Source organism: Engraulis encrasicolus, chromosome 15, assembly GCF_034702125.1.
Source record: "Engraulis encrasicolus isolate BLACKSEA-1 chromosome 15, IST_EnEncr_1.0, whole genome shotgun sequence".
Classification (NCBI taxonomy): domain Eukaryota; kingdom Metazoa; phylum Chordata; class Actinopteri; order Clupeiformes; family Engraulidae; genus Engraulis; species Engraulis encrasicolus.
This window is the reverse complement of record NC_085871.1, coordinates 18507414-18533918: the sequence shown is the minus strand read 5'-3', so window position 1 is coordinate 18533918 and position 26505 is coordinate 18507414. Positions and strand designations below refer to the sequence as shown.

At 41.6% G+C, this 26505-nt stretch overlaps 2 protein-coding genes across 2 annotated transcripts; one reads left to right on the top strand and one right to left on the bottom strand.

Annotated features, from left to right (window-relative positions):
- Positions 1–846: 846 nt before the first annotated feature.
- glipr1a (GLI pathogenesis-related 1a) lies at positions 847–9231 on the top strand. Its single transcript, XM_063217918.1, has 5 exons — positions 847–1125; positions 2573–2827; positions 3942–4063; positions 4997–5079; positions 8716–9231. The coding sequence occupies exons 1-5, from the start codon at positions 937–939 to the stop codon at positions 8871–8873; spliced, it is 807 nt and encodes a 268-aa protein (XP_063073988.1). The 5' UTR covers positions 847–936; the 3' UTR covers positions 8874–9231.
- A 3117-nt stretch (positions 9232–12348) lies between these two features.
- Positions 12349–26407, bottom strand: krr1 (KRR1 small subunit processome component homolog). The gene is made up of 10 exons (XM_063217917.1): positions 26306–26407; positions 25798–25973; positions 25556–25690; positions 25271–25396; positions 21911–21994; positions 21329–21385; positions 18026–18196; positions 17339–17416; positions 17133–17229; positions 12349–13418 (listed from the first exon to the last, which is right to left on the bottom strand). The coding sequence occupies exons 1-10, from the start codon at positions 26376–26378 to the stop codon at positions 13282–13284; spliced, it is 1134 nt and encodes a 377-aa protein (XP_063073987.1). The 5' UTR covers positions 26379–26407; the 3' UTR covers positions 12349–13281.
- Between the last annotated feature and the right edge of the window lie 98 nt (positions 26408–26505).

The following is a 26505-nucleotide window of genomic DNA, read 5'->3' as shown; positions in this document are numbered from 1 at the left end:
CCTCAAGAGCTTCGCTGTCTAGAGAAGCCATGCAACATCACTGCTACATTGTGTGTGTGTGTACTAGACTAATGGTTGAGCTGGCTTTGCCCCAGGGCAGACTCCTGACATGATGTTTAGTTTAGTTTAGTTTGCGTGTGTGTGTGTACTCGCTATTTACTCTTTATGAAAAAAACTAACCCCTCTTTGCAACTGCACTTGTTGTTCTGTATATCTCCTGTGCACTTTGTATTTGCTTGTGATGTTGGCTTGATTATGTCCTCTTTTTGAAAGTCGCTTTGGTTAATAAAGCGTCTGCCAAATGCAATGTAATGTGTGTGTGTGTGTGTGTGTGTGTGTGTGTGTGTGTGTGTGTGTGTGTGTGTGTGTGTGTGTGTGTGTGTGTGTGTGTGTGTGTGTGTGTGTGTGTGTGTGTGCGGTATGTCCAGTCACCAGTGAGGCAATTGGCTCCATTGCAAAACTCCATGTAACTTTTTTTGGTGTAATGTTGTAAAGACTTGCATCCCATCGGCTTTTTAACTGTGAACACACACACTTAGTCACTATCAACTGTTAGACAAACTCACATACTGTACTTAGGGACAGTGTAGTAGTTACAGATTCCGTGCTCTTACCAAAAGCAGAAGAAACACACAACCGGAAAGCCATGCGCTTATTTTAATTCTGCAACGGCGCACTGCACTCCATCTGACTTGGGGAAGTTCAGTTAACTAGCTTCCTTCCTGAGCTAAGAACTGAGACCGTCGTGCTGTAGCCTATGAGACTCATCACTTCTTAGAGGAAGACAGAAGAGAAGGCAATCGCATTTACAAATTCAAAGTGGAAACCGTTGGAGGCCCAGAGAGAGAGAGAGAGAGAGAGAGAGAGAGAGAGAGAGAGAGAGAGAGAAGAGGAGGACAGCAATAAAGAGAAGGCTGATCTGGAGCCATAGCTGGCATGCCTATGGGTGTGAGGGTGACAATGACAACCATCTTGATAGCCTTCGCCTTGCCGTCTTTGGTGAGGTCAGGTTCATCATCCTCATTACCACACATCACGGATGCCAAGTTTATTGAGGACTGTGTGAAAAGCCACAATCTAAACCGATCTAATGTCAACCCAACAGCAGGGGACATGCGCTACATGGTAAGACCGCAGACTCCACAGGTTATACCTGTAATGTGGGTGTTGGTACATTAGTGAAATTAAAGGGGTATGCCACTATTTTGGGGCTTAATACAGTTAAAATCGTTGGCCAGAGTTTTTAAAGGTGGTAAAGTGTCTTATTTTTCATATTAAGCGTTGTCTTGCTTTAAGACAAGTTGGTGTCTAAGTTGGTGAACGTCAATGGATCCGTGTAGCATAGCATGCTACACGGATTCATTGACTTTCACTAGCTTAGCGACATGCTCCCTCTTTTAACTTGTCTTAAAGCAAGACAATGGCTTACATGAAAAATAAGACACTTTACCACCTTTATAAACCCTGGGCCTGGCCAACGATTTTAACTGTATTAAGTCCCAAAATAGTGGCATACTCCTTTAAGTAAACAAAGACATAGCAAGATCTGATTTCCCTGTGACAAAACAAATATGCACTAGGCTACCGACCTGGCTGTCGCCATGAGCCAGTAAACAGGAAGTTAAGTTCCGTTCACTTTACGCGTATCACTTTGTAATGAGGGAACAGGTTTGGAACTGGTTTCTTTTCAGTTGCAGTGTTTGCGAATACATAATTGGCAGGTGCATTGAGCGATAGGAATGGTAAACATTCACGTGTACATGGAAGTGTCCCAGCAGTTGTGCTTTTAATTTGTCTTACATCTTGTTTAGTAGAGTAGTTGAAGCTGGAACAAAGCTGTTTTTTTATCTCTTGGTTCTGCCACCTTCCAGAGGGGAAGTATTGGATTTCTCTATTCAAATATGCTCTTCATCAGACTGAAGTCTGATGAAGAACGACTAGCTCGAAAGCGCTCACTTGAGAATTATTTATTTTTTTTAAAGCAACACGAGAGCAGTGTGCGGACATTCTTCTTTGTTTTTAGAGTATTCTGGCCTTTTGTCATGCACCTGCGTCTTGGATGTGCGCACCACTAACCTACGGTCCATTCAAATATGCACCTCTGACCTGGCTGTAGGCCTACATTCATGCAAGTCTGAGAATTTTGATAGAATTTTGATAAAACACAGACCGGATCTTTTCAAAAGTTAAATAGTGTGTGAAGGAGTCTCTCTGTAGTTCAGCACGAGTGAAAATGCTTCTCCCAACCTGTAGGGCAGTGTTTCCCAACCAGGTATATGTGTACCACTAGGGGTATGTGAGTATAATGCAGGGGGTGCATGGGGAGAATATCAATACAACAAATATAGGGGAAGCATAAACATATTGGGATAGAGGAAGAGATTTAGAGCATGAGCAAGGGAGTACTCATGGTATGACAAAAATGCTTAGGGGTTCCACGAGAAAGGAAAGGTTGGGGAGGCACTGCTGTCTGGCTTTGTAAAAAACACCCTACTTATTATTGATAGGCCTATAAAACTTCCATTGAGCCTGATTGAAATTGTAAAGAATAATTATCCCTTTACTTTTTCAGACCTGGGATGCAGCACTTGCAATTACAGCAAGAGCATGGGCAAGGAAATGTGTCTTCAAACACAACATTTACCTGAACGGAAAAGAGAAGAAGGTCCATCCCACCTTTGAATCTTTAGGGGAGAATATCTGGTCGGGTTACCCAGCGGACAGTTTCTCAGTAGGTCAAGCTATGCAGAGCTGGGTGGATGGAGAGTTACCTGCCTACGTTTATGACCAAAATCACTGTAGACGGATATGTGGTCACTACACACAGGTAGGCCACATATTACCCAGAGTTCTTCCTTCTTTAATACAGTGGGTCCCAAACTTTTTTTGAACCATGACATATTTTCCTGAACCTCCACATGCCATGTTCCAAATGCCAGTTTTTTGTCCCTTGAAGGGATACTGTGTCATTTTTGGAAATTAGCATAGGCCTATTTCACCTGCCCTTGAGTTAAATGATTGAGTTTTACCTTTCTCCTGTACTTCCAACTGTTCTCTGAGTATGGCCGTGCAAATTGTACCTCCAAGCTAGCAATTAACATTGAGTCCTATGAGACCAGCTAGCCGGCAGCTGCTAATTGCTATGGTGAAATTTGCGCTGCCGTACTCAGAGAGCGATTGAAAATACAGGAGAAAGGTAAAACTCAGTCATTAAACTCAAGGAGAGGTGTAAAATAAGCTCATTTCCAAAAATGGCACAGTATTGTTTTAATATTGATGAATATTAATATGAAAATCACTGTTTAAGTAAATATACATATTTATCCATGCAAATGAATACTATTTCTAATAATTTTTTAAATGGTTATACCGGTATTATAATAACTACGTTTTTTCATAGCACCTATCATGAAACCCAAGATTGCTTTACAAAAAGAAGATGGGGCTAAGGAATTGGGGAAGGGGAGGAGGGAAGGTTAAGGACCGTAGGTCTTAGTTAAGAGATGTGATTTGGGGTGCTTTTTGAACATAGCCAGAAATGGGGGCTTGACGAATGTGTGGTAAGGTAATCTGTTTTAATACTGTATAAAATAATCTTTTCAAGGTCCCTTGAAAGCATATTATTTCCATCTCAGTATCAATATCAGTAACATATTTTTTGTTGCATGACAAAAAACTGCAACCTATTGGGACTGCTGTCTCTTCCCAAATTATGAGTTAATTAGTGACATAGCACCGTTTACATGCAAACCTACCCTTGACCTTCTCTCTTCTTCAACATGCTTAATGGAAATTTGATGAACATGTTGACACAATAATGAGTAATGCAGTCATTTTTTGGTTCGTTTTTATGCCATCTCAGGCAAGGAGATTTTGCTGCCCTATACATCAACAAGACCAATCGGCTAAAATACTGATAAACCTTCCTCTTTTTTGGTCAGGTGGTGTGGGCCACCAGCTACAAAGTTGGCTGTGCTGTTCATCGCTGTCCCGATGGCGTAGATGAGCTTTCTTTGACGAAGGGGCATGACACTGCCCATTTTGTATGCAACTATTACCCACCGTGAGTAACCACTGGGGCTGCTGACAGCTTTGGTCAGGCCCGGGTCAAAACCATTTGAAAGCCCCCCAACCCCCTCAATCCATAGGTTACAATGTAATGAGGACCCAATTCTGGGACCCCACTCTGATGGGCTTGGAATAATCCCTGTTGGCTTCCCTGGTAAGGACATACAGAACCAGATCGCACGCTGACAGGCTGGCCTAGTGAGAAAACACATCTACATTTAGGCCTATTGCCCATAACAATGAAATAGTGTGTTGTTTTCGGTAGCGTTGGTTTGTCTGTTTGTCTGTTTGTCAGCAGCATAACTCAAGAACTAATCAACGGATTTGGACGAAACTTTGTGGAGTTGTTGATAATGACCCAATGGAACAAGTGATTAAATTCTGGTGGTGATCCGGATCACGAACCGGAACCAGGACTTTTTAAAAGAGTCTGTCAGCAGGATAACTGAAAAACTAATCAACGGATTTGGACAAAATTTAGTTTAGTTGTTAGTAATGACCCAATGAACAAAGTGATTAAATTCTGGTGGCGATACGGATCACGAACCGGAACCAGGACCTTTTTAAAGATTCTTCCCCATTGCTGGCCTATAAATCTAGACGCCCCTAGTGACCAGAAATTGAATTGCGGGAACTCCACGAAAAGAAGGCAGAAATACTTGGGGTGTAACATAGTCAAATGTTCTATCAAGCAGCTTCCTTGGCGGAGGTCTGCGCTCTCTGAATGTTTCTAGTTTATTGTTTGGATTGAGGGTGTCTATTGCCTCTAACTACTCCCAGATGACAGTTAATTGATACAAAAACATACACTACTTCAAAGTACATCACATTTAAGTAACAGGTTGATATAATGTCACAATACTGACATCTTATATATTGTACAGTATACTGTTTCTCTAAATCACCTCTTCACTATTTTTTCTCACAGCGGGAATTATCCTACCAAACCTTACAAACAAGGAAGGGCGTGCAGTGGATGTGGTGGGGAGGAATGCGAGCGCTCACTCTGCCGTAAGTAGCGTACCTCGAGAAGGACAAGAATGGCCGGGTGGTACTGCACGCCAGGGGTGCCAACGGAGGAGTGTAGACTCCATTTAGAATTAATGGACTGCGCTCACTCAACAGCGTCCCTAGGTGAACTGAAGGCATGGGTAAAATAGCGAGTGGGGAGGCTGTTTGTAGACCGACTGTGCCTGCACCCATCTGATCTCAAAACCAACTCCCTATTAGGTCACATTTGCACTTGCATATCATAAGGTTATTTTTCGGTACACGATGTGATGACTGACATGGGGGTATTCTAAATAAGCAGTTTGGTGATGAACACACTCTCCAACCCCCTGGCTCTTAGTGCCTCTTCAGCTACTGTATATCAGTTCTACATCTGGCTCTTATTGCCCCTTGTGACCTCTCTACATGTGTCTGGCCTGACCGCTAATCTCGTTATTCAGGAAAGTGTAATAATGACAATAAAACATTTGAGTCTGAGTCTGAGACTGTGTTGTTAATGGACTAGGTCTTTTTTGTACTGATCAGTATCTCTCTCCTGTGTCATCTTAGGTGACCCAACCAGAGATGCACCTATACGTACGTATGGCTTTTCTTTACATCCAACAGGTGTTCTGGGAAGCATGGGTAATTGGGTTAATTAGTCATAATGATGGTTAAGAGATAGTGGTAGCCTAAACCTTCTTAAAGAGTGCCTTTAACGCCCTACACTCCACGATGTGTAATTGGTGATGATAGAATGACAATAAACCTCCTAAATGAATACATTATTCAATGTCCTACACTCAGTCAGGAACTATAAACTAGAACCTTTGTCCTTTCTATTGGGAGAGTTATAGCTCATTCAGCGTGTGTCCTAAGTAACTAATGCCTCTTTTCCACTGCAGGTTTTCTGGTAGGCCTACAGCTCAACACAGCGTGACTCGGCCGCCACTTTTTACTTTTCGAATAGGCACAACACAGCTCAGTCGTAAAGCAAAAAGGGGCGGCTGAGTCGCGTTGTGTCGAGCTGTAGGCCTACCAGAAAACCTGCGGTGGAAAAGAGGCACAAGTCATGTTAGTCCTTGGGTTGTCATTCACTAGGCAGTGAGTGCAGTTACATGCAGGGAGTATTCCAGTTTCAAGAGCGATATTGACAATGTTCTGATTGCACACAAGCCTGCACGTAACACATCATTCAATTCTGAATGTGGCTGTATTTCGGGGGTACTCCAGTTGTACAGTGCTCAGATGTGCACAAAATATTGCAGAGCTTGTTTTAAGCGGGATACTGACAATTTTGTTTGAAAACAAGAATACTCCCAGCATGCACAGGTATATTCAAAATAACAGCTGTGTCTTTAAAAAGGTGAGTGAATGCCAAAATTCTTCAAATAAGTTATACTTAGTTTAAAGAACAGGACCTAGCTTGATTATCATCGACTTTCAAATCTCGAGATTTGGTCTGACCAAGACCGTAACAATCAACGTTTCCCAAACAGCATGGTTGACCCGCCTCCCTAGGTTTGCTACTGGTTGAATGGTGTCAGACAAAGTGGTTGGAGTTCCCGATTTTTTGTAGCCTGGCTCTCACACAGATGGCAGACCCTTTCGTGCTTCGTGCATCTTCGGTTGGTAACAACCATCGTGTGAGAACCAGGTTAGATTTTTCGGAAGATCAGAAATGATATTTGCACTGCTCTTGGCCTGACTAGAAGCCACGCAGAAGGTGTTGCGTCACTAGGAGGGCGTGGCCAGGCTAGTAGGACCTGTAACCTGTGACCTCTTAACCCCCCTGCGTTCATCCCAATATGTGACCTTGCCTCCTCCACTTGCCTCCTCCACTTGCTTCTCGTCATGATGACATCACTGACAACAGCATTATATTTCAATATCTTGCAAAAGCTCAATTGTAAAGTCTTTTTCTCATTTGCAATTGGTATGGTGAATGAAAAATAGTCCCTCAAAAGTTGTTGTGGCGAGGCTGACAGCTGGGAAACTTTATCGTTTTCTCCACGGAGGAGGGGCCAGGAGGCGGGACGAGGAGACAAGCACAAGTGGAGGAGGCAAGGACACATATTGGGATGCACCCCCTGTGATAAGATGTACCCTTTTCCTTTGTTCTGAGTGAGTACCGCGCACTGATGATAGCTTAAGAGCTGAAACGCTCTTTCAAACCTCTGACAAACTTGAAGACGAATAGGACCATATCATGATCCGTGCACCACTATTGCATCACCACCATTTCTCTACTTCTCTTTTTGGGAGGAAGGGTCACAGACAGCCGGCCTGCAAACGAAGAATTTAAGCTGCAGCGCACAGGGAATACAGTTAAGCATGGTGGTGCAAGCATCGTGCTATGGGGATGTTTTTCGTACTGCTGTGTTGGTCTAATTTCACTGCATACCAGGGATCATGGATAAGTTTGAGTACATCAGTGTACTGGAAGAAGTCATCATGTTGCAATATGCTGAAGAGGAAATTAATTTTAAGTGGATGTTTCAACAAGGCAATGGTCCAAAGCACACCAGCAAGCAAGCAAAATCATGATTCCAGACAAACAGGGACCACCTAACGGAGTAGCCATTGTTCCCATAGAACACTTACATGAAACTGACATAAAAATGCTGTTCATGAGGCAAAACCAATGCAATCAATTTTGGAATGCAGAATGACCTAGGTTGAACAAAGTTCTAGTTTAGGATCAGTGGTGTAGTCTACGTAGAACGCGGGTATCGGAGTAAACCCACTTCTAAATTTCAGGGATTTCAGTATACCCACTTAAAATTGATTTATCCATTATTTTGAATAACACAAATATATACAGTATACCCACTTCAAAAATGCTCAAATATACAGTATACCCACCTTTAAAAAAGTAGACTACACCACTGTTTAGGATACTAAGCAAAGTGTAATTTTCAATTCCTTAGTTTGTACGATACATTTTCGCGTTTCCAATGACAGATGCCAATGCTGCCATATTTTGAAAACAGAATTTCTTTACCTTTCGGGAAATATTATAAAATTTATTTTTCCACTTTTCTTGCTTTGAAATAGAATGTGCAGTGTCCCCAAATTAAATGCATTTTAAAGTACGGTATTTGAAGAATTTTGACAATCACTCACATTTTTAAAGACTGCCATTATGTTGAACACAACTGTAATTGTAACCACTGAATATGTAGGAGACCACCCACATTCTACCAGCTGTTATGAAACTCATTTTGACCTAAGACCATCTCCCTAAACATCAGGCAGGCCACAGGCTGTCCCATCTCCATGCTGTTGCACTCATACACCAGTATGTTTTAAGTAGTTAGTGAAGTTAGTAGTAGGAATGACTACTACAGTATGTAATGCAACCCCATGATGGTATGGAACAATTGGAGTGACACATGCTTACTCTTGAAATATGGCTATGTTTTGTTATGTATGCTTTTCAATATTTTTGTAATTATGTGGTGGCCTATGGTCCGAAAGTTGCAGACCTAAAAGTATAAACAGTTAAGGCCTATGTAGGCTACTGCTCAAAAAAGTTAGGACATTTGGCTTTCAGGGGAAATGTCAAGATGAACCTACACAAGACTTATTGCAGAAATCCTCATCCTCAACCCTGTAACTGTGATTTTCTCCTCGTTTTATCTTTGCTCTATTCAGGTTATGGCTACTGGAGCCCGGAGTGGGACCCCGAGAAATCTCGCTGCGGCGCGTTCTGCCAGGCGGTGCTCGTCCTGAGGCCGCTGGCGGCTTTGCTCACCCTCGCCTCGGCGTACTTCATCAAGAGACAGTGCCCCAACATATTTGTTTATGAGTAACACAAAAATCAATCAAGGGTTCCTACAGAAACAATATTTTTTTCATATGAATAATTGTCTTTTAAGGGGACTAAGGGGAGGTGGGAGGTGTTTAGGTGGCCGTCTGCGCCTATACTGTAACATGAAGACCCCGGCATTATGCAGGCAGACCTAATACAAATCAAACTACCTCGGCTCCTTTTCTGCAGCCTGGTAATAATTGTTTGATGCCATTGATGATTTAAAAAAGAATAATTAAAGGAACAGTCCCCCCTTTTTTGATTTTCACTTGTTTGTAGTATTTCCCAGCATTATTCATGAATGTGCATATAAAATATAGCCAAATTAAGCAAAGCAATAGAAGCCTATGGGGGCAAACAAAACTATGTACTTATAAAGTACTTTAAAATTAATGTAAAATTCACCAGAGTGCAAAACAGCTATTAAATCCTGTCCTGTGATCATGTGTGGCTTGATACTAATGCCTCCATTCACTTTCATTGATTATGCTAAGCTATGCTAATAATTCTGATCCAATTAATCTAAGTACTGAAAAAGCTGAGAAGAAAATGATATGCACGTTCATCAATAATGCTTGGAAATTCTGCAAATATGTGAACATCAAGAAAGGGTGGACTGTTCCTTTAATAATATATTTAAAAGCACAATTCAAAAGGTCATTCACTCATTTGGGATGTTGAATAGCGGAAAGTCCCCCAAGCCTTTCTCTGTGTCGGTTGATCGCACCGAAACTTTGTCTGCACAATGACACAGAGTTGGACACTAAGGAAAGAGGCCAGAAGCCACAGGAAAGTATCGGAGTTATTAGATTACAGCCCTTGCAAAAAGGTTTTGTTGACTATTCATTTGGAATTGCAAAGAAAGCATTGCACGTCTCCCAGATTTATTTAGATGTTTTGGTTTTATCTTTCATGCTTCCCCGATCATCCTACCCCAGGCATACTCAATACCAGTGTAACCCCAGATATGGTTATCATGTCTGGTGACTGGGCTGGCCAATCCTGTACCCAAGCAAGAACACTTCTGTTGTGTGGGTTACAGCATGAGGTTACAGAACGTTGTTCTGCCAGTTCAAGGATTCAAGGATATTTATTTGTCATGTACATAGAGACACTTTCTTGTCACTTGTAATGAAATGCATGGCAGTTGCAAAACAAGTGTGCAGAAGAAGGGTGAAGAAGAAATAAAATAGGCCTAAAAATAAAAGGTGTGTGTGTGTGTGTGTGTGTGTGTGTGTGTGTGTGTGTGTGTGTGTGTTCAATCAAAGTAATTAGGAGGAATTCAGTAAGCAAATGGCATGAGGAAAAAAGCTCTTTCTCAGTCTTTCAGTTCTAGCTCTGTGACAGCACAGTCGCCTTCCAGATCTCATTTTTTTAAAAAGTCCATATCCTGGGTGTGACTGGTCTTTGAGAATGTTATGGGCCCTAGATAGCACTCTCTTTGTGTATATGTCTTTCACGGCAGGCAGAGGTTGACGAATACAGCGCTCAGCAGAGCGCACTATCCTTTGTAGTTCTTTCTGTTCACTTCACGCACTGTGGCGTTTCCATACCAGGTGATGATGGACCCTGTTAAGATGCTCTTCATAACAGTAATCTAGAAATCTTAACTGGGGCGCTTATTTCCCATGACACAATATGCCTCACATGGAAAGGAATTCCATTCTGTATGTTGGCGTCATGCACCATAGACGCATCTCCCACAGCCCAGTCAGCAGGCCTAATCCTGAGGAAAATGAAGGCTAATGGGACTCTATATACTGAAGTCATGATATACCAAGATCAATCTTTTTAGAACTGATCACATCAAAACTGTACAGTGAGGAGAATAAGTATTTGATCCCTTGCTGATTTTGTTGGTTTGCCCACTAATAAAGACATGATCAGTCTTTAATGTTAATGATAATATGTATTCTAATATGGAGAGACAGAATGTCAAAAAGAAAATCCAGAAATTAACTCTAAAGAATATATAATAATTGATTTATATTTAATTGAGGGAAATAAGTATTTGATCCCCTGCCAACCATTAAGAGTTCTGACCCCCCAGATCAAATGGCACTGCCAATCAACTTGTTATCTGAATTGAACACACCTGTTAATAGTAACCTGCACAAAAGACACATTGAATCTGCAGAATCAGTCCATAGAATCAGTCAATCAATCAAACTAAACTCGCCAACATGGGACAGACCAAAAAGCTGTCAAAGGATGTCAGGGACAAGATTGTAGAACTCAATAAGGCTGAAATGGGCTCCTGGATATTAAAGAGCAAACTGTTGATGCATTTCTTCCCAATTTTAGGACATACAAAATGAGCATAAATCATCATCTTAGGCCTGTCTCTGGTTCCATACAAGATTTGACCTTGTAGGAATTTAATAACCAGAAAAAAAGGAGATAAAGCACCTTAAAACTGTATGGGAGGAGCTAGGAAATGATCGCAAGGCAGCTGGGACCTCAATCACTAAGAAAACTATTGGAAACACTTGATACCACAGCGGATTAAAATCCTGCAGTGCATGTATGGTACCCCGGCTTCAGAAGGAACCTGTTCAGGCTCACCTGAGGTTTGCCAATGAACGTCAAACTGGATTAGGATATGATTGGGAGGTGCTGGAATCAGATAACACCAAAATCAAACTGTTTGGCATTAACACAACTCTATGTGTTTGGAGGAAGAGAAATGCTGCCTATGATCCCAAGAACAACACCTTCTCTAACATCTTAAATGAAAGTGGTAACATTATGTTTTGAGGTTGTTTGTCTGGCCAAGACACAGGACAACTTCACATCGTCAAGAAATGGATGGAGGGAGACATGTAAACGTACAATGCTGCATGCCAACCTCTTTCCCACCACCACTAGACTGAAGGTGGGTCATGGATTGGCCTCCCAAAATGATAATAATCCATAACATACAGCCCAAGCAACGAAGGAGTAGCTCAAGCAGAAGCACATTAAGGTCATGAAGTGGCCTAGACAGTCTCCAAACATTAACCCTATAATAATCCTGTGAAGGGAAATGAAGTTCCCATTTGGCAAGCTACAGTCATACAACTTAAGTGATTTAGAGATGATCTGCAAAGAAAAGTGGACAAACATCCTTTCTAATATACCCACAAACATTGTCATTAACTGAAAGAAACATCTGACCTCTGTATGAGAAAACAAGGGCTTTGCCACCAAGTATTTTGTCTTTTTTTGACTAGAGGGGTCAAATACTTATTATCCTCAATGGAATACAAATCAATTAAAATATATTCTTCAAAGTTATTTTCTGGATTTTCTTTTTGATATTCTGTCTCTCTATATTATAATACATTTTATCATTAACATTATAGAATGATCATGTCTTTATTAGTGGGCAAACCAACATAATCCGCAAGGGATCAAATACTTATTCTCCTCACTGTATGTGTGCATCATGGCATCAAAGAAGTACTATGTTGGACATGAATAGCCTACGAAGAAAAATACATGGTGCCTAAAATTAAATATGGTTGGTATACAGCTCTTGTGTGGGGCTGCAGGAGTTCTGCTGGTGTTTGAGCGTTGTCTTCATTGATTAAATCATGAATATATAGATGCATTTCTATAAATATAGCGAATATATGTTAACATTACTCATTGCCCTTCATTGTTTTTTCATTGTGTTGGTTTCCAACTTGACTATGTCTATGACCCCAAACACACACTTATGGCCAATTCTGGTTTAGTGAAGAGGTGAAAGTGATTCAGCAATTGAAGTGACACCTTATCTGGGTATGTGTTTTTGAAGTGATTATCTGCTTATTTTCTTTACATTTTCTGCAGCAACAAAACTTTCGTCTTGCCAAAATTTGCCCTCTCTGCATTCATTGAGTGATTAATCTTTCTTGGACGCAACAACTTTATTTTTTGTACATGAAATTTCATTTAGGAGGGTTGTAGCTTTTATATGAGTGACTTCTGAAGCCAATCGATTTTGAAAGTCAGGTTATTAACTGTTGTTCCAACAACAGGGATAGGCGACAAAACCTTTTGCAAGGAGTGTAGTTTGTCTTGCACACACAGACTCTGAGGAGACATCCTTGTATATAGTTGGCATAGCTGCGCCAGAGATGAGGGTGAGTAGTATGCTGGAATATGCAATAATGTAATGTGCGCGTCTACCTGGGCAAAACAAAATAAGGGATGGTTATCAGCACAGTTAGTTCCCCAAAACATTCACTAGCATAACCGGTTTGACCAACCCCAATAATGGTAGATACAGACACGACTGCATATTTACATGTTTTATTTTCAAGAATAAGAGAATAATAAAAACGTAACAAACAACATAATTCATTTAGTTGGCCATGCTATTGTCCATAGCCATCAAAAAAAAAAAAAAAAAATCTGTGGCAAAAAGATGTTTCCAGAGCGACTCATCCTTTGTTTTTCTTCTTCTTTGTCTTGTCGTCAGCCGGCTGGGGGTTCACTGGTGGTGCTCCGAGCTTCTTAGTCTTTGCTTTTTTCACTTTATCCTTGATGGCCTGAATGTCAATTTTAGATTCTGTCGTGTCTGTGAAGACAAAAAAGCATGTATTTAACTTTAATGGTGGCAGATATTAAACAAATGTGCACCAGGCATACGGCAAGAGTGACTATTGTGATTTTGGGAAATGGTCAAATGCTACAGATTCTGATGCTATCTCTTTAAAATTTACAAATTTAGGAGAATAGGACAGCCACGTACCTTAAATGGTGTGGAAAATACAGTGCAAAATTATTACTACACCAACCAAAGCATTGTGGCCATGTCTGTGTTAGTGCCCTAGAGCTCTCATACCAAAGCTAGAGTATTTACCCATTGTATTATAATAACGCATTCCCCTGAATTGAAATAAATCAGTCAACATATCACAACAGGACATTCCTTGTTTTATGATGTTTTATGAACAACATGCAATTATGCAAATATGTGTGCAGACTGGAGTTTACAGGCATGCAATCTGGGCAGGGCTGAAAAGGGTGAGGAAGATGTGGTTTTGAGTCTCAACTGACTGAAAACATGTCAAAGCTAACTATCTAAAACCTGCCTTCCATCTGTGATGAACTAGCATGAGGTGGAAATGGATGCTTTCTACAATAACTAATATTTTGTGAGGCAGTGTTCAGACTCATGTACATTGATTTCCGCATGATTTTAAAGTGATATTGTCCCATTTTTGGAAATAAGATTATTTTACACCTCTCCTTCAGTTATATGATTGGGTTTTACCTTTCTCCGTTACCTTTCTCTGTACTTCCAACCGTTCTCCGAGTATGGCAGTGCAAATTTTACCTCCAAGCTGGCAGTTAACATTGAGTCCTATGAGATCAGCGGACGGCTAACTGGTATCATAGGACTCAATGTAAAATGCTAGCTTGGAGGTAAAATTTGCACTGCCGTACTAAGAGAACGGTTGAAAGTACAGGAGAAAGGTAAAACTCAGTCATTTAAGGGGAGGTGTAGTATGAGCTTATTTCTAAACATGGTACAGTATCACTTAAAAAAAACGTTGCCAAACGTTCATCAGATGGTCCATTTCAATAGCCAACATCCCGTCGTCTCCTCGTGCTTGTGGCCTCATTGTGCCAGGCAAGATGCCATTGGCCATACAGTGTTTCCCACAGAAATTTTGGAAACTATGGGGGCAGCCGGAATTTTTTTTGTCGGGGGTGGGGGGGGGGGGTGTCGGGGTCTTTTCACGCGGGTTTGTTTTTTTGGTGGGGTGTTATTCGCGCAGTGTAAATGCAAAATGGCAAAACAATGAGTACAGTATGACATTGGCGCATGGAGAAACTATAGGCCTAGGCCTACATTTCAGCCATTTATATTTTGAGAAAAAAGGCTACATAATACACATGCAGGGGTCTATGTAATGAAAAAAATAATAAAACAAAATAGGAGCAGAGATAAGAATTTAAGATTACTGTGAAATTGTTAATGCATAAACAAAAAGGGTCTAATAGGGTAGGCTATGCCTTTTCCCCACACACACATAGGCGTACACATTCTACATGAGGGGTGCTGGTCACAGGGCCAGTTTTTCAAAATTCCTCCCATTAAAAGGGCTGAACAACATATTACACATTTATGTATATTCACATTCATTACACATTAATTTCTATATGCAGCCCGATGTCTCCTCTGCCTTGTCAATGAAGGCCTGTCACCTAACTAATTACAACTGTAAAACAAAGCCTGGGGAGTGTTAGTAAACTCATCCCAACTGTCCCTTCTCTGAAGGTTTTTTTTATTGCTCCCAAACCGAAGTTAACTAGGCTACAACTAGAAATGCATTCAGAGAACGCAGACCTCCGCCAAGGAAGTTCAGTTCGTTTTGGACATAAGTGGAGTCATGATGTGGTTTCATGCATTTAGGCCTATAGGCTACATAGCATTTGTGTTCAGGTAATTGAACCGTCAAGTCGTAACCAAATTATAGTTCTACTGTCTCTTTTATCATTTTCATGTCCTCTAGCTGTGGTCTGTTTAGTTCACCTTTGATTGTTTTATTGGCAAAGTGATTGTTCATGCTATAGCCTATGCCTTCTGTGATTTGCAAATGCACTTAAGCCTTGAAGCTCATTGCTACATAGTCACATTGTTGATGATTGGCAGCATGCCTTTCATTAGGCTACCATCTAAAACAAAATACAAATTAAAAGGCACAATTTTCATTGGCCAACACCCGTAGTAGACCTACATATTCTACAGTAGTGCAGCGGTCCCCAACGCGCAGTAATAGGCCTATTATATTAAATTATTATATATAGGTCTATTTTTTTGTAATAACAAGACAACACACTGTGGCTACTTTGAGCCGTTCACTTAATTATTGAATCAGAATGAAAAGTGCAAGAATCCTCTTATCCAGTGGCTGTGCATGGATGGTTGTGGAGTGTCAGTTATTGTTTTGGGCTATTTCGTAAGGCTAAACAAACTTTTGAGAGGTAAATCCACTTCTAAAATTTCTAGCTGTTGCAATATCGTTGCAATATCGACACCAACATTGTGGTGCAAACGCAATTGCTTAGCGAGAGACATGTCGACTCGACTGGGGGAATCATTGCCTACCCCGACACTACAGTTGTTGGAGAAGTTCCTCCTACCTGTGATAGGTCTTGGCGCTGTGGCTTGACCCGAGCCTGCTCTCTATTTCGTATTGAAAATCACTGTTCGCCGCATCTCCAGCGTTCATTCGTTATGAAGTCTAGGAACTAGTCTATGGAATGTTTGTAATGCTGATGGCTTCAGTGCGCGGGGATTTGGGAAGCAGCAAATCACCGTGGACTAACGCAATTCGCGCGCGCCTTTCTTTGAGCTTCATTTTATATGAATGTTTTGTGACAGCATTGTGAACTTAAACGATCTGCGAGGCTGTAGCTAAGGCTGCTTTTTGGATAGCGATTTTGACTGCGGTAGGCTAATGCATTTCACTTCAATGCTCTGCCCCGGTGTGGCTGCGTGAAGGTGGCTGCGTGAGTAAGTGGGTAAGTGGGTACTTAGTAAGTGGGTGCTGCTCAGGGCTCCTCCTCAGTGGTCCTTGCGCACCCTGTGGCAGGCCATGTAATAGCAGCGTGACGAACACACACAAATTCGGGCCATCACATAACCTCCTGGCGGAGGTAACAACTTGACTAGGCACTTGTGTTTTTCTCTATAGGATGTATTTCCTCCAGGAGGAAACTGCGAAGGAAATCGTAATTCAAATCGTTTTTAACAAAAACGGCAATCGTAAAAAAAAAAAAAAAGTTAATTCTTTTTTTTTTTTTTTACATTTTCGGGAAACTATGGCGGCCAAATTTAAACTATGGCGGGCCGCCATAGTTTCCTCAATGTATGGGAAACACTGCCATAGGAGACTAGGCCACTAGAATTTCTAGGCCTATTAGGTTTTCTTTGGTCCACAGTTCTGCCAGGCTGGCGTGTGTTCTGCTCGCTCACATTCCAAAACAGCCCCACCCCTAAAATGCTCTCCTCAGATATGCACGATTCACGTAAATGACCCATTTTGATCTCAAGGTGGACAATTTCGCAGATGGGGGAGCGGTTTGCATGCCTGTAGGGAGGTTCTATAGATATGACGAGAGTTCACTCGTGACTTTTACGGGTGGCACTGCACTCTAGGACAGCGAACAGGGCAGCGACCCTAGGTGAACTGCAAGCATGGGTAGAACAGCGAATGGGGCGGCTGTTTGTAGACCAGCTGTGATGCCTGGTTTATGATGTTTCCAAAAAAACACCCACCTTTCTTAGATTTCTTTACCACCGGCTTTTCCTTGGGGGCGATGAAAGCCTTGTTGCGCTCTTCTTGCCTCTTGGTCAATGCCTCTGCCTGTTTCTCCTTCAGAGGAAAACGGAAAGTGTGTGTGAGTAGATGTGAGCCGGAGAGAGAGAGAGAGAGAGAGAGAGAGAGAGAGAGACGCACTCTAAACACAAATGATCAACAGTACCTTTATTTCAGCCATTTTCTTCCTCCTCTTCTCACTCTCTCTGAGGAAGAATTCTCCCGATGCCAGCTCTTTGTCAACCTGCAGTGAATTACATGAGAAAAAGAAAAAAAATCAGGATTAGACGGAGAAAACAATAACATCCTGCACGATATAAAGACACAGTTTCATGTATGAAGTGTAAATTTCCAAGCCATAATCTATACTCAGAAACTGATGCAGACAGTAAATATAAACTAGAAATGCACTGAGATAGTGCAGACCTGCAACAAGGAAGCTGTTTGATAGAACATTTGACTATATTACACACTATTTTTTTCCACTGCTTTCTTTTTGTGGAGTTAGAAACTGTAGTGTCAAAATTCACCCTATCCCACAATGTAGAAGAATCTTTACAAAATTCCTATTTCCGGATTGTGATCGGATCACCACCAAAATGTAATCACTTGTTCCTTTTGCCATTTCCAACAACTCCAAAAAGTTTCATCCAAAATCAGTTCATAACTTTTTGAGTTATCCTGCTGACAGACAGACAGACAGACAGACAGACACACGCACGTACGCGCGCACACACCTAAACGTATATTTTCTTAACACTTACATATTACTTCATTGATCCCAAACTGTGAAATGTAGCGACTATGTTTTTTCCCACTTGGACAGTCCCTTCCTTTACTAACTCATACGCACCTTGCTCTCGGGCTGTGGCGGTGGGAATGGTGTGTACTCCTTCTTGACCACCTTCTTCTTGGGTTGCTTGCGCTTGGCCAGGCTCTTGTGCCTGAACTTGGGCAGGAAGCGCTCCCAGCTCTGGGTACGCAAGTCCGGGTCGCTGGACAGCTCGCGCTTGATCATCAGCGTCTATGGAGATGGATGTGGGGGGGCGGGGGGATGTTTGGTGGTAGATTAACAAGAGTCCGAGTTGCACATTGAGAGGGGCGACTGGAGAAAGACTGGGCCCTCTGTGACAAAGTTAACATTGTAAAAATTGTCCCGTCTATCGCAACTTAAAACTTTTCCATGGACAGCTTATACTTGATTAATCATCACACACCTAAACACCTTACAATGTTTAGAAATGCTTTCAAATTTAAGTACGTATCTATCTACTACAACAGACTGGCATTCGTGTGTGTGTATACAGTAGATTACATTAAACATTTATGCAACATATACATATTATTACGTAATAGGAACATTATTTGAGTTTCAATATTATTTATTTCAGTGTTTCAAGAGGTTGCGTTCAGCTTTGATTCCCTCAGCTCCAGGCTCTGCCCCCAGGGCATCTGAACCCAGAGATGACGAGTGTCATTCAGGTTATTCAGTGCAAGGATGGAACTCCTCATTGGGAAAGCTGGCACAACCCCTCCTCATTACATCTTCCTTGCTTTTTTCAGCCCAGAATTACACAAGGGGCGCACATTCCTTCAACCGGGATTTGAACCGCCAACCCTGTGATCCCAAGACCAACTCTCTAACCATTAGGCTATTAATGCGGCTCCTCTTTCAATGGTGAATGACCACCCATTAACAATCAGGCACCACAGTGCCACACCTTGGTGGTTTCCATTCAAACTGCAACTGCTTATACACTGGGTGTTGTCAGCATGCAGTTTGGATTAGAGTTCTCAACGGGTCGGGTCAGCCCGACAAACCCGACGGGCCCTTTGGGTTCGGGCCGGGTTCGGGTCGAAAATATAAGCATATGGCTCGGGTCGGTTCGGTCCGCGGGCTCAATCTTTTCCGCCCAGTGAAAAAAAAAATCAGTTCTGCTGTTTAGTGAAAGTGAAAGCCCATTGGGAAACTCCAACTCCCATTGTCATTGTGACACAGCACACAAGTGAACACTGCACACTGCACACAACGAAATTGCATTTTATGCCTCACCCGTGCAAGGGGGCAGCCCTCAGTGGCGCCCCATGGGGAGCAGTGCGGTGGGACGGTACCATGCTCAGGGTACCTCAGTCATGGAGGAGGATGGGGGAGAGCACTGGTTGATTACTCCCCCCACCAACCTGGCGGGTCGGGAGTCGAACCGGCAACCTCTGGGATGCAAGTCTGACGCCCTAACCGCTCACCCATGACTGCCCGTTTACCGTGAATCATGGCGAATTTCCCCTTGATGGGTCAGTAAAGCTAGACCTATCTATCTAAATATATGTAGGCCTGCGTAACGAAGGTCTGGCAGGCTGCTGCATGCAACCTTGCACGCAGTGCTTAATTTGTAAATCACTACCAGAACGCAAAACAAACATCACATCACAGCGATGATGAGTTGGAAAGAGGTCCCGGAACGCACAGAAAAACTACATTGGCTACAATTACGCAAACTAATAAAAACGGGAAAAAAGTTCTTAGATGCAATTTTAACGATATTGAGTCCCATGTCAGCTCATGGAACCATAGCCTACTTTTGTTTCTTAATACAAGGGACGGTTGGCAATCCAATGACTATTTTAAACAACAGCCATAGTAGCATATTAAATGCTGTAATGACAACAACCAATATTTTTAGTTTGATCGCTAACTTTATTGCTTAGTAGTCTCAGCAAATGCAGTGCATTGAAATTATGTTTTCCTCACGAGGTGAAACGAAACCGAAGCGGTCTTCTACATAGGCTATACTAGAAAGGACAGTGGCTTTCCAATTCGGTTATCCTTTCCCCGTATTCACACAACGTTGGCATATGCGTATTAAACGTTAAATCCACGCTTTGTTGGCGACTTTGTTGCATATAATTTGGATAATCCGCATGTGCTGTTGCGATATGCCACTTCACTATTTAAATGGCTCGTGCACCGAAGGTAAGCGAGCGGCAGCGAAGGTGCCGGTAGACTTGGCTTTTCACACTGACTGTCTGCTCGCGCTGCGGTCTGGTTGAAAATCCCCTCAGTAAATGTTTTATTTTGAGCGTGAATGAAATATCACCTTGTCTTTGCTGTTTTCGTGCTCAAATTGACTTGTAACCAACTGTCGGGTCTTGGGAGGGCAGGAAACACGCGCACACACATGCGGAGCGCTCGCCGAAGATCTCATCCTCTCACCTAGGCTATCTGTCTTTTTTGCTACATGGCTGATCAATGCACCAACCGTAGCCCAGGTGCCACTAGAAATTAGTATGTCCAAAAACTTGTGTGCCGACCAAAATTTTATGAAAGTAACAATGTTTGGCACAGCCAGGCTTTCCATCTCATCCACGCATATGAACAAACAAGGAGGGAGGGGCAACTTCACGTAGCCTACATTTAATCAGATACACGGGGTGGAAATGTAGTAAGCCTACATTTAGACGTCAAAACAAAAGGTGGATAGATTGTTGTTGCCGTGAAGAGGCTATTGAAATCGCGCTGTGGATGATTCTGCTTAAATAGCAAGAACGTTTCCCCATTTCATATTATGTTTCTATTGTGGAAAATATCTTTTCACTAGGTTTTTAAGTGGGTTATGCAATTTACTGCACATAAGTGCACTTAAAGACCCACCACAACCCGTCATTCTCCATAGGATAAACGTGGGAAAAACTCGACCCCCGACTTCGGGCCTCGAGCCGGGTTCGGTTAGATAATTCTAGTGATGTGTCGGGTAACATCGGGCTCGGGCTTTAAAAGCCACGGGCCGGGTAGGGTCGGGTTGACATTTTCAGGCCCGTTGAGAACTCTAGTTTGGATTATAGCATTTGATTTCATGGTGCTTTTTATTATTGTCGGAATGTCCATGCCAGAATTTGCTACTGTGATGATTGTAATGCTCATCATTGATCAGGCAGATGGAAACCAGATTTCTGAGAAATTGCTACTTGGGGCTCTAAATTAACACCAGCCAACCGGCCAAATGCTGGTGGAATTTCAGTTTGGCTGGTAGAAAAGACCAACTTACTAGCCACTTTGTGAGCATGTGTTTGGCTGGTAAGATAAGCATCTACTAGCCATTTAGGCTGGTGATGGAAAAAGTTAATTTAGATCCCTGCCTACTAAACGTTTAAAACATACCTTAATATTATAAATGGGATGAATGTTCTTCATTGTGTCCAACACCACCTTTCGCACCTGAAAATATAGTACACATGTTTGGTTATAAATACAATCCAAATGGGACAAGTGCTTTGAATTGTGCGAAATTAGGTTCATAGGCCTAAAAATAATAGAATAATAGAATAGAAAATAAAATAATAGGAAAAAAAAACACACACACCTCAAGAATCCCGGACAATTTGACAAAAATTAAGACAACGAACAGAAAATATCTTGACACCATATACATCCAGTTTGCACTTGTGTGCAAATAGGATAGTATTCCGTTTGCACCGCTGTGTTTATAAGCACACATATGATAATCTAATTACTGTCCTATCTCAAGACATGGAAGTGGGAGAAACATAATTTCAACCCCATGTATGTTCAGTGCATGTCAAAGAATTGACAAGTAAAACCTACTTGACTTGACAATAGTCTGTGACACCAGAGTATTGACTATCAGCCACAAAAAGATGTTGACTAACATTTTGCATCAGTAACCTTGAGCTGACAATTGTGATTTGTGAGTCACTGCATTAAAGGTGTGAAGTGCATTACCTCCTTAAGTCCACTGTGAGGTCCTAGTGCAGATACAGTGTTGCCCTGAACCATTACGTAGCAGCTCGTTAGCAACTCCAAGGCCTGATGAGGGAGACAAAAAAAACCCAGAGGAAAGTCTGAGAAAAGATTGATATTTTTTTAAAGGATAACTCTAGTCAATTTCAACACGCAGTTGTAATGCTCACACTAGCCTGGACTTGTCAGTACTTGAGATTATTTTTTTTCTTCAGCCTTTTCTGAGATCCTGGTCATTGTAAAGGAGGCAGGTGTTTGTTTACATTAAAAAAAACAACATTTTTATTTATTCCCAAAAACATCCAAAAGGTTAAGCAACATCAGCAGACAACTAGCAAACAGCGTTACCTTTTTGGGAAAGGCCTATGTTAACATTTTTTTAAAATGTAAACAAAATCTGCCTCCATTAGAATAGCTCATATCTCGGAAAGTGCTGAGAAAAAAATACAGCATCACCGGGTATTGACAAGTCAAGGGTAGCGTGACCCAATACAACAGCATATTGATATTGGCAGGAGTGCTCCTTTAAACTCAATGATCATTGTGGGCAGCCATGGTCTATTGGTTACAGAGTTGGTCTTTGGATCAGAGGGCTACATGTTCCAATCCAATGCTTACTTCTCCCAGGTGTTCTTGAGCAAGACACCAACCCAATCACATTGCTGCAAGGACTGTAACAGACACCCTGTATCTATGTAACTGTACGTCACTTTGAATAAAAGCAATGCCTAAAAGTGATATGATGTAACCAATGTCATTGCCCAAGTCTGTGAAAATTCTCATTAATCTTGAACATGTTAGTAGAAGAGATCTGTAGACAAGGAGCTAGGTCAAGTTAATTGCCTACAATTAAATCTTTTTTTTCTTTAAATTAAAATGACAGTCAAAGCAAGTGATTCAAAATGTGTTTTGGAGCAATCTCACTCAATCTTATGTGGTATGATCATGTTTGGCTTCAAAACGTCACAATTTCAAATAAATACAGTGCTGTGCGTATGTTTTTGCCCCCCTTCTGATTGTTTACCTTCTTGTACATTTGGCACACTTAACAATTTCAGATCACCAAAGAAATGTAAACATTAAACAAGGATGACCCAAGCAAAATAAAATGCAGTGTTTCAGTGAGTATTTCATTTGTTAAGAGAAAAATGCAATAAAACCTGCATAAGCCTGTGTGAAAAAGTAATTGACCCTCTTGTTAAATGCGTAGGTATCTGTGATTAATCATATTATTTTGGACAACTGAGTTATATTTCACAACTGCCCAACTCTGGCTGCTACCAGGCCTTTCAAATAGAACCTGTTTGACAATGTGTAATAGGTCATATCAAACCCAAGACATCACACTGTGATCCATCAACATTAAGGAGTAGATTGTATTAAAAATAATTGACATGTCTCAGACTGTAAAAGGTTGAAGTCATTTCTAAACAATAGGGGCATCTACAAACCATGGTGAGAGCCATTATCCATATATGGAGAAAGCATGATTTAGTGTGACAGCCACTCTTAGAAATTTCCTGGTGAACCAGAAGCTATGTGTTGACGCCCAGGCGGCTGGGCTACACAAACCTTCTGGTACACCTGTGATTCGCTCTCCACCTCCGTTTACGGAATAAACGGGGCAGCACGACGAATCAGGATCGTAGGGAGGGATTTCAGTGGGTATGACGTTTATCGAACGCAACTCCCTCCCCCAGGGTAGTTCGGCTGTGCCCGCCCCCTCCCTGAATCACAACAGTAATGGCGGCGTGCAAGGAGTTATCATGCGTCGGGATGGAAGCAGTAATTTCAGCGGTGTTATCCAAAATACCTCAAGTTGATTTTCTAAAGGATGTTGTTCTGTTTTGGTTCCCGACCTGGCAGCGCTTACGTGACGACACGTCCCACGTCACAAAGCTTCAACGTGAGTGGTCGAAGTGTCATGTCATTCATATGAGGTTGCTCCAACCGCGTGCAAGCATCTTTTGACTAAACCCCGCCTGCGGAGACGCGTGAAAGGGCAGTGTGCCAGTAGCCTGTTACTTACAGGCTACTGGTTCACCAGGAAATCTTAGAAATGTTCACCACTACAATTACCCCAAGAAGACAGTGAGGGTGGATTCAAGAGTTTAGAAAGGAACACAGAACATACCATACATACCATCATACCAACTGAAGGTGTTAACGCATACAATGGAATTGTTCATGGCTCAACCATGAGAAATAGAGAGGCAAATGTTGCATGCATAAGGAGAGTATCAAGGCTTGTCTCAAATTTGAAAAAACATATAAACAATACATACAAACAAAGCTTCTGAGAAAATGTTCTGCGGACATATGTAACAAAAGTTGAACTTTTTGAAAGGAGAGCCTCCTGTAACATCTGGTGTGAAATGAACACTGCATTTGATAAAAAAAGAACGCCATGTTAACAGTGAAACATGGTGGTGGGAGTTTCATACTTAGGGGCTGTTTTGATGCCGTGGGACATGGATGACCAGCTATGATTAAATAAAGCATGAATTTGGCTCTTTACAAACAAATCCTGAAGAATAATGTCCAGCCATCCATGTGTAACCATTCATTTGTGTTCATGCATGGGATCCATCCACTGTAGCTGATTTTAAAACAATTATGCAAAGAACAATTGACAAAAAATTAATCCACAGCTATGTGCAAGGCTGCTTGTCAGTTGTAAACACTTGAATAAAATTGTTGGTGCTGGGGGTGGTACAACAAGTTATACGGTTCAGGGCGGCAATTACTTTTTCACACAGGCTCATGTAGGTTTTATGGCATTATTCTCTCGACAAATGAAAATCACTGAAAAACAGTATTTAATGTTTGCTTGGGTCATCCTTGTTTAATATTTATATTTATGTGGTTATCTGAAAATGTTAAGTGCGCCAAATGTGCAAAAAAGTATAAAATCAGAAGGGGGTCAAAAACATATGCACGGCACTGTACATATAATAAAAAAAACATTTGATTATAAACAAAAACAAACATTTCCAGTCATACCATATAGGTTAAATCCAGCCAATTTCAACACGCAGTTGTAATGCTCATATCACCCTGGACTTGTCAGTACCTGAGATCTGCCCCCATTAGAATAGCACATATCTCGGAAAGGGCTGGAAAAAAAAATGCAGCATCACCGGGCACTGAAATCAAGGGTAGCGTGAGCAATACAACAGCATATTGAAATTGGCAGGAGTGCTCCTGTGCCAAATGTGCAAAAAACTTTTTTAAAAATCAGTAAGGGTCAAAAATATATGCACGGCACTGTTAATAAATAATGCATTGGTTGTAGCCAGACACTACACAGACAATAATTTTAAACAAGTCAAAGCCATTCACCTTCAGAGTAGATCCCTTAGGGCCAATCAGCCTCTGTCTTCTTTTGACGAAGCGTTCTCTATTGCGCACCAATGTTCCTATCTTAATGATGTCACAGGCCATGTCATCTTGCAGTATCCGAACAGCCTGAAATGTTGAAGGAAATAAGCCTACTTGTTATGCTGACAACAACAATACACTGACAAAAGCACATGAAAACACATAGTGATTAACACTAACAGTGACATAGAGTAACACAACCAATCAGTATAACGGTTCAGAGTGCGTAGCCAAAAACAAACTCACCTGTTCAAATGGCACGCTGCGAGCTAATAACTTGATTAAATCTCTTGCTCTCAAAATAGCATATGGGTCAAAGGTCTTCTTCGTGGTGTTGACAGTCATACTTCCCTCGATTAGATCCAGGTTGGCATTAATAAACTGTAATATTACCAAACACATTGTTATATTGTTAGTGTACTGAAACAGTCATACACTCATGTACACTAGAGCAGCACATACATAGCCTGGGAGGTAATGACACTTACTACTTCTCCAAGCGCTCTCTGCACAAGAGGCCAGCATTCTTTCAAATAGGCTTCTCTGTATTTAGGAAAAAGTGTGGCAAAACTGCTTTCTTCCAGTAATCCTTTAGGATTGTCTTCCCTGCTGAACGTGGGCTCCTTCCAGCCATCAGGAACGGTGAGCAGCTCCGAATCATCAACTACGAATGTAAACATACGGTTATCAATTAGCACGGAGTAAAGGATAACGACATTAGCAAGGATCCAATACCAATAATAACAACTGCAAGCATAGATACACAATATACGTTCATTCCGTATTAAGAGTGCTCCATCATAATAGCAAAATGACAAATGAGTTGATTTTAATCATCATCTAATACAGGTCTACAGGAATCATGCTGGTCGAGTGAGTGGCCAAGCTCTATCAGTCGCTACTAATACAGTTTAGCGTATACCGGTATATTACTATTTGACTGAAAAGACTGCTCGTGAGGAGTGTCAACTCAATTTGTTGGTTTATCAAAAGTACCTTGCTTTTTTGACTTCTTTGCCTTTTTTTCATGTGGTGAATCTTTCACGCGTTCCTCCATGGGCGACGCCATGTTGAAAACGCCCGGAAGTTGATTTCCTCGTGTTTGTGACCACTTCGTTTCTGAGAATTATCGCCATCTAGTGGACTTTTACTAAAATAACACTCGAACAAGACAAGTTTCTCTTGTCACGTCTCTC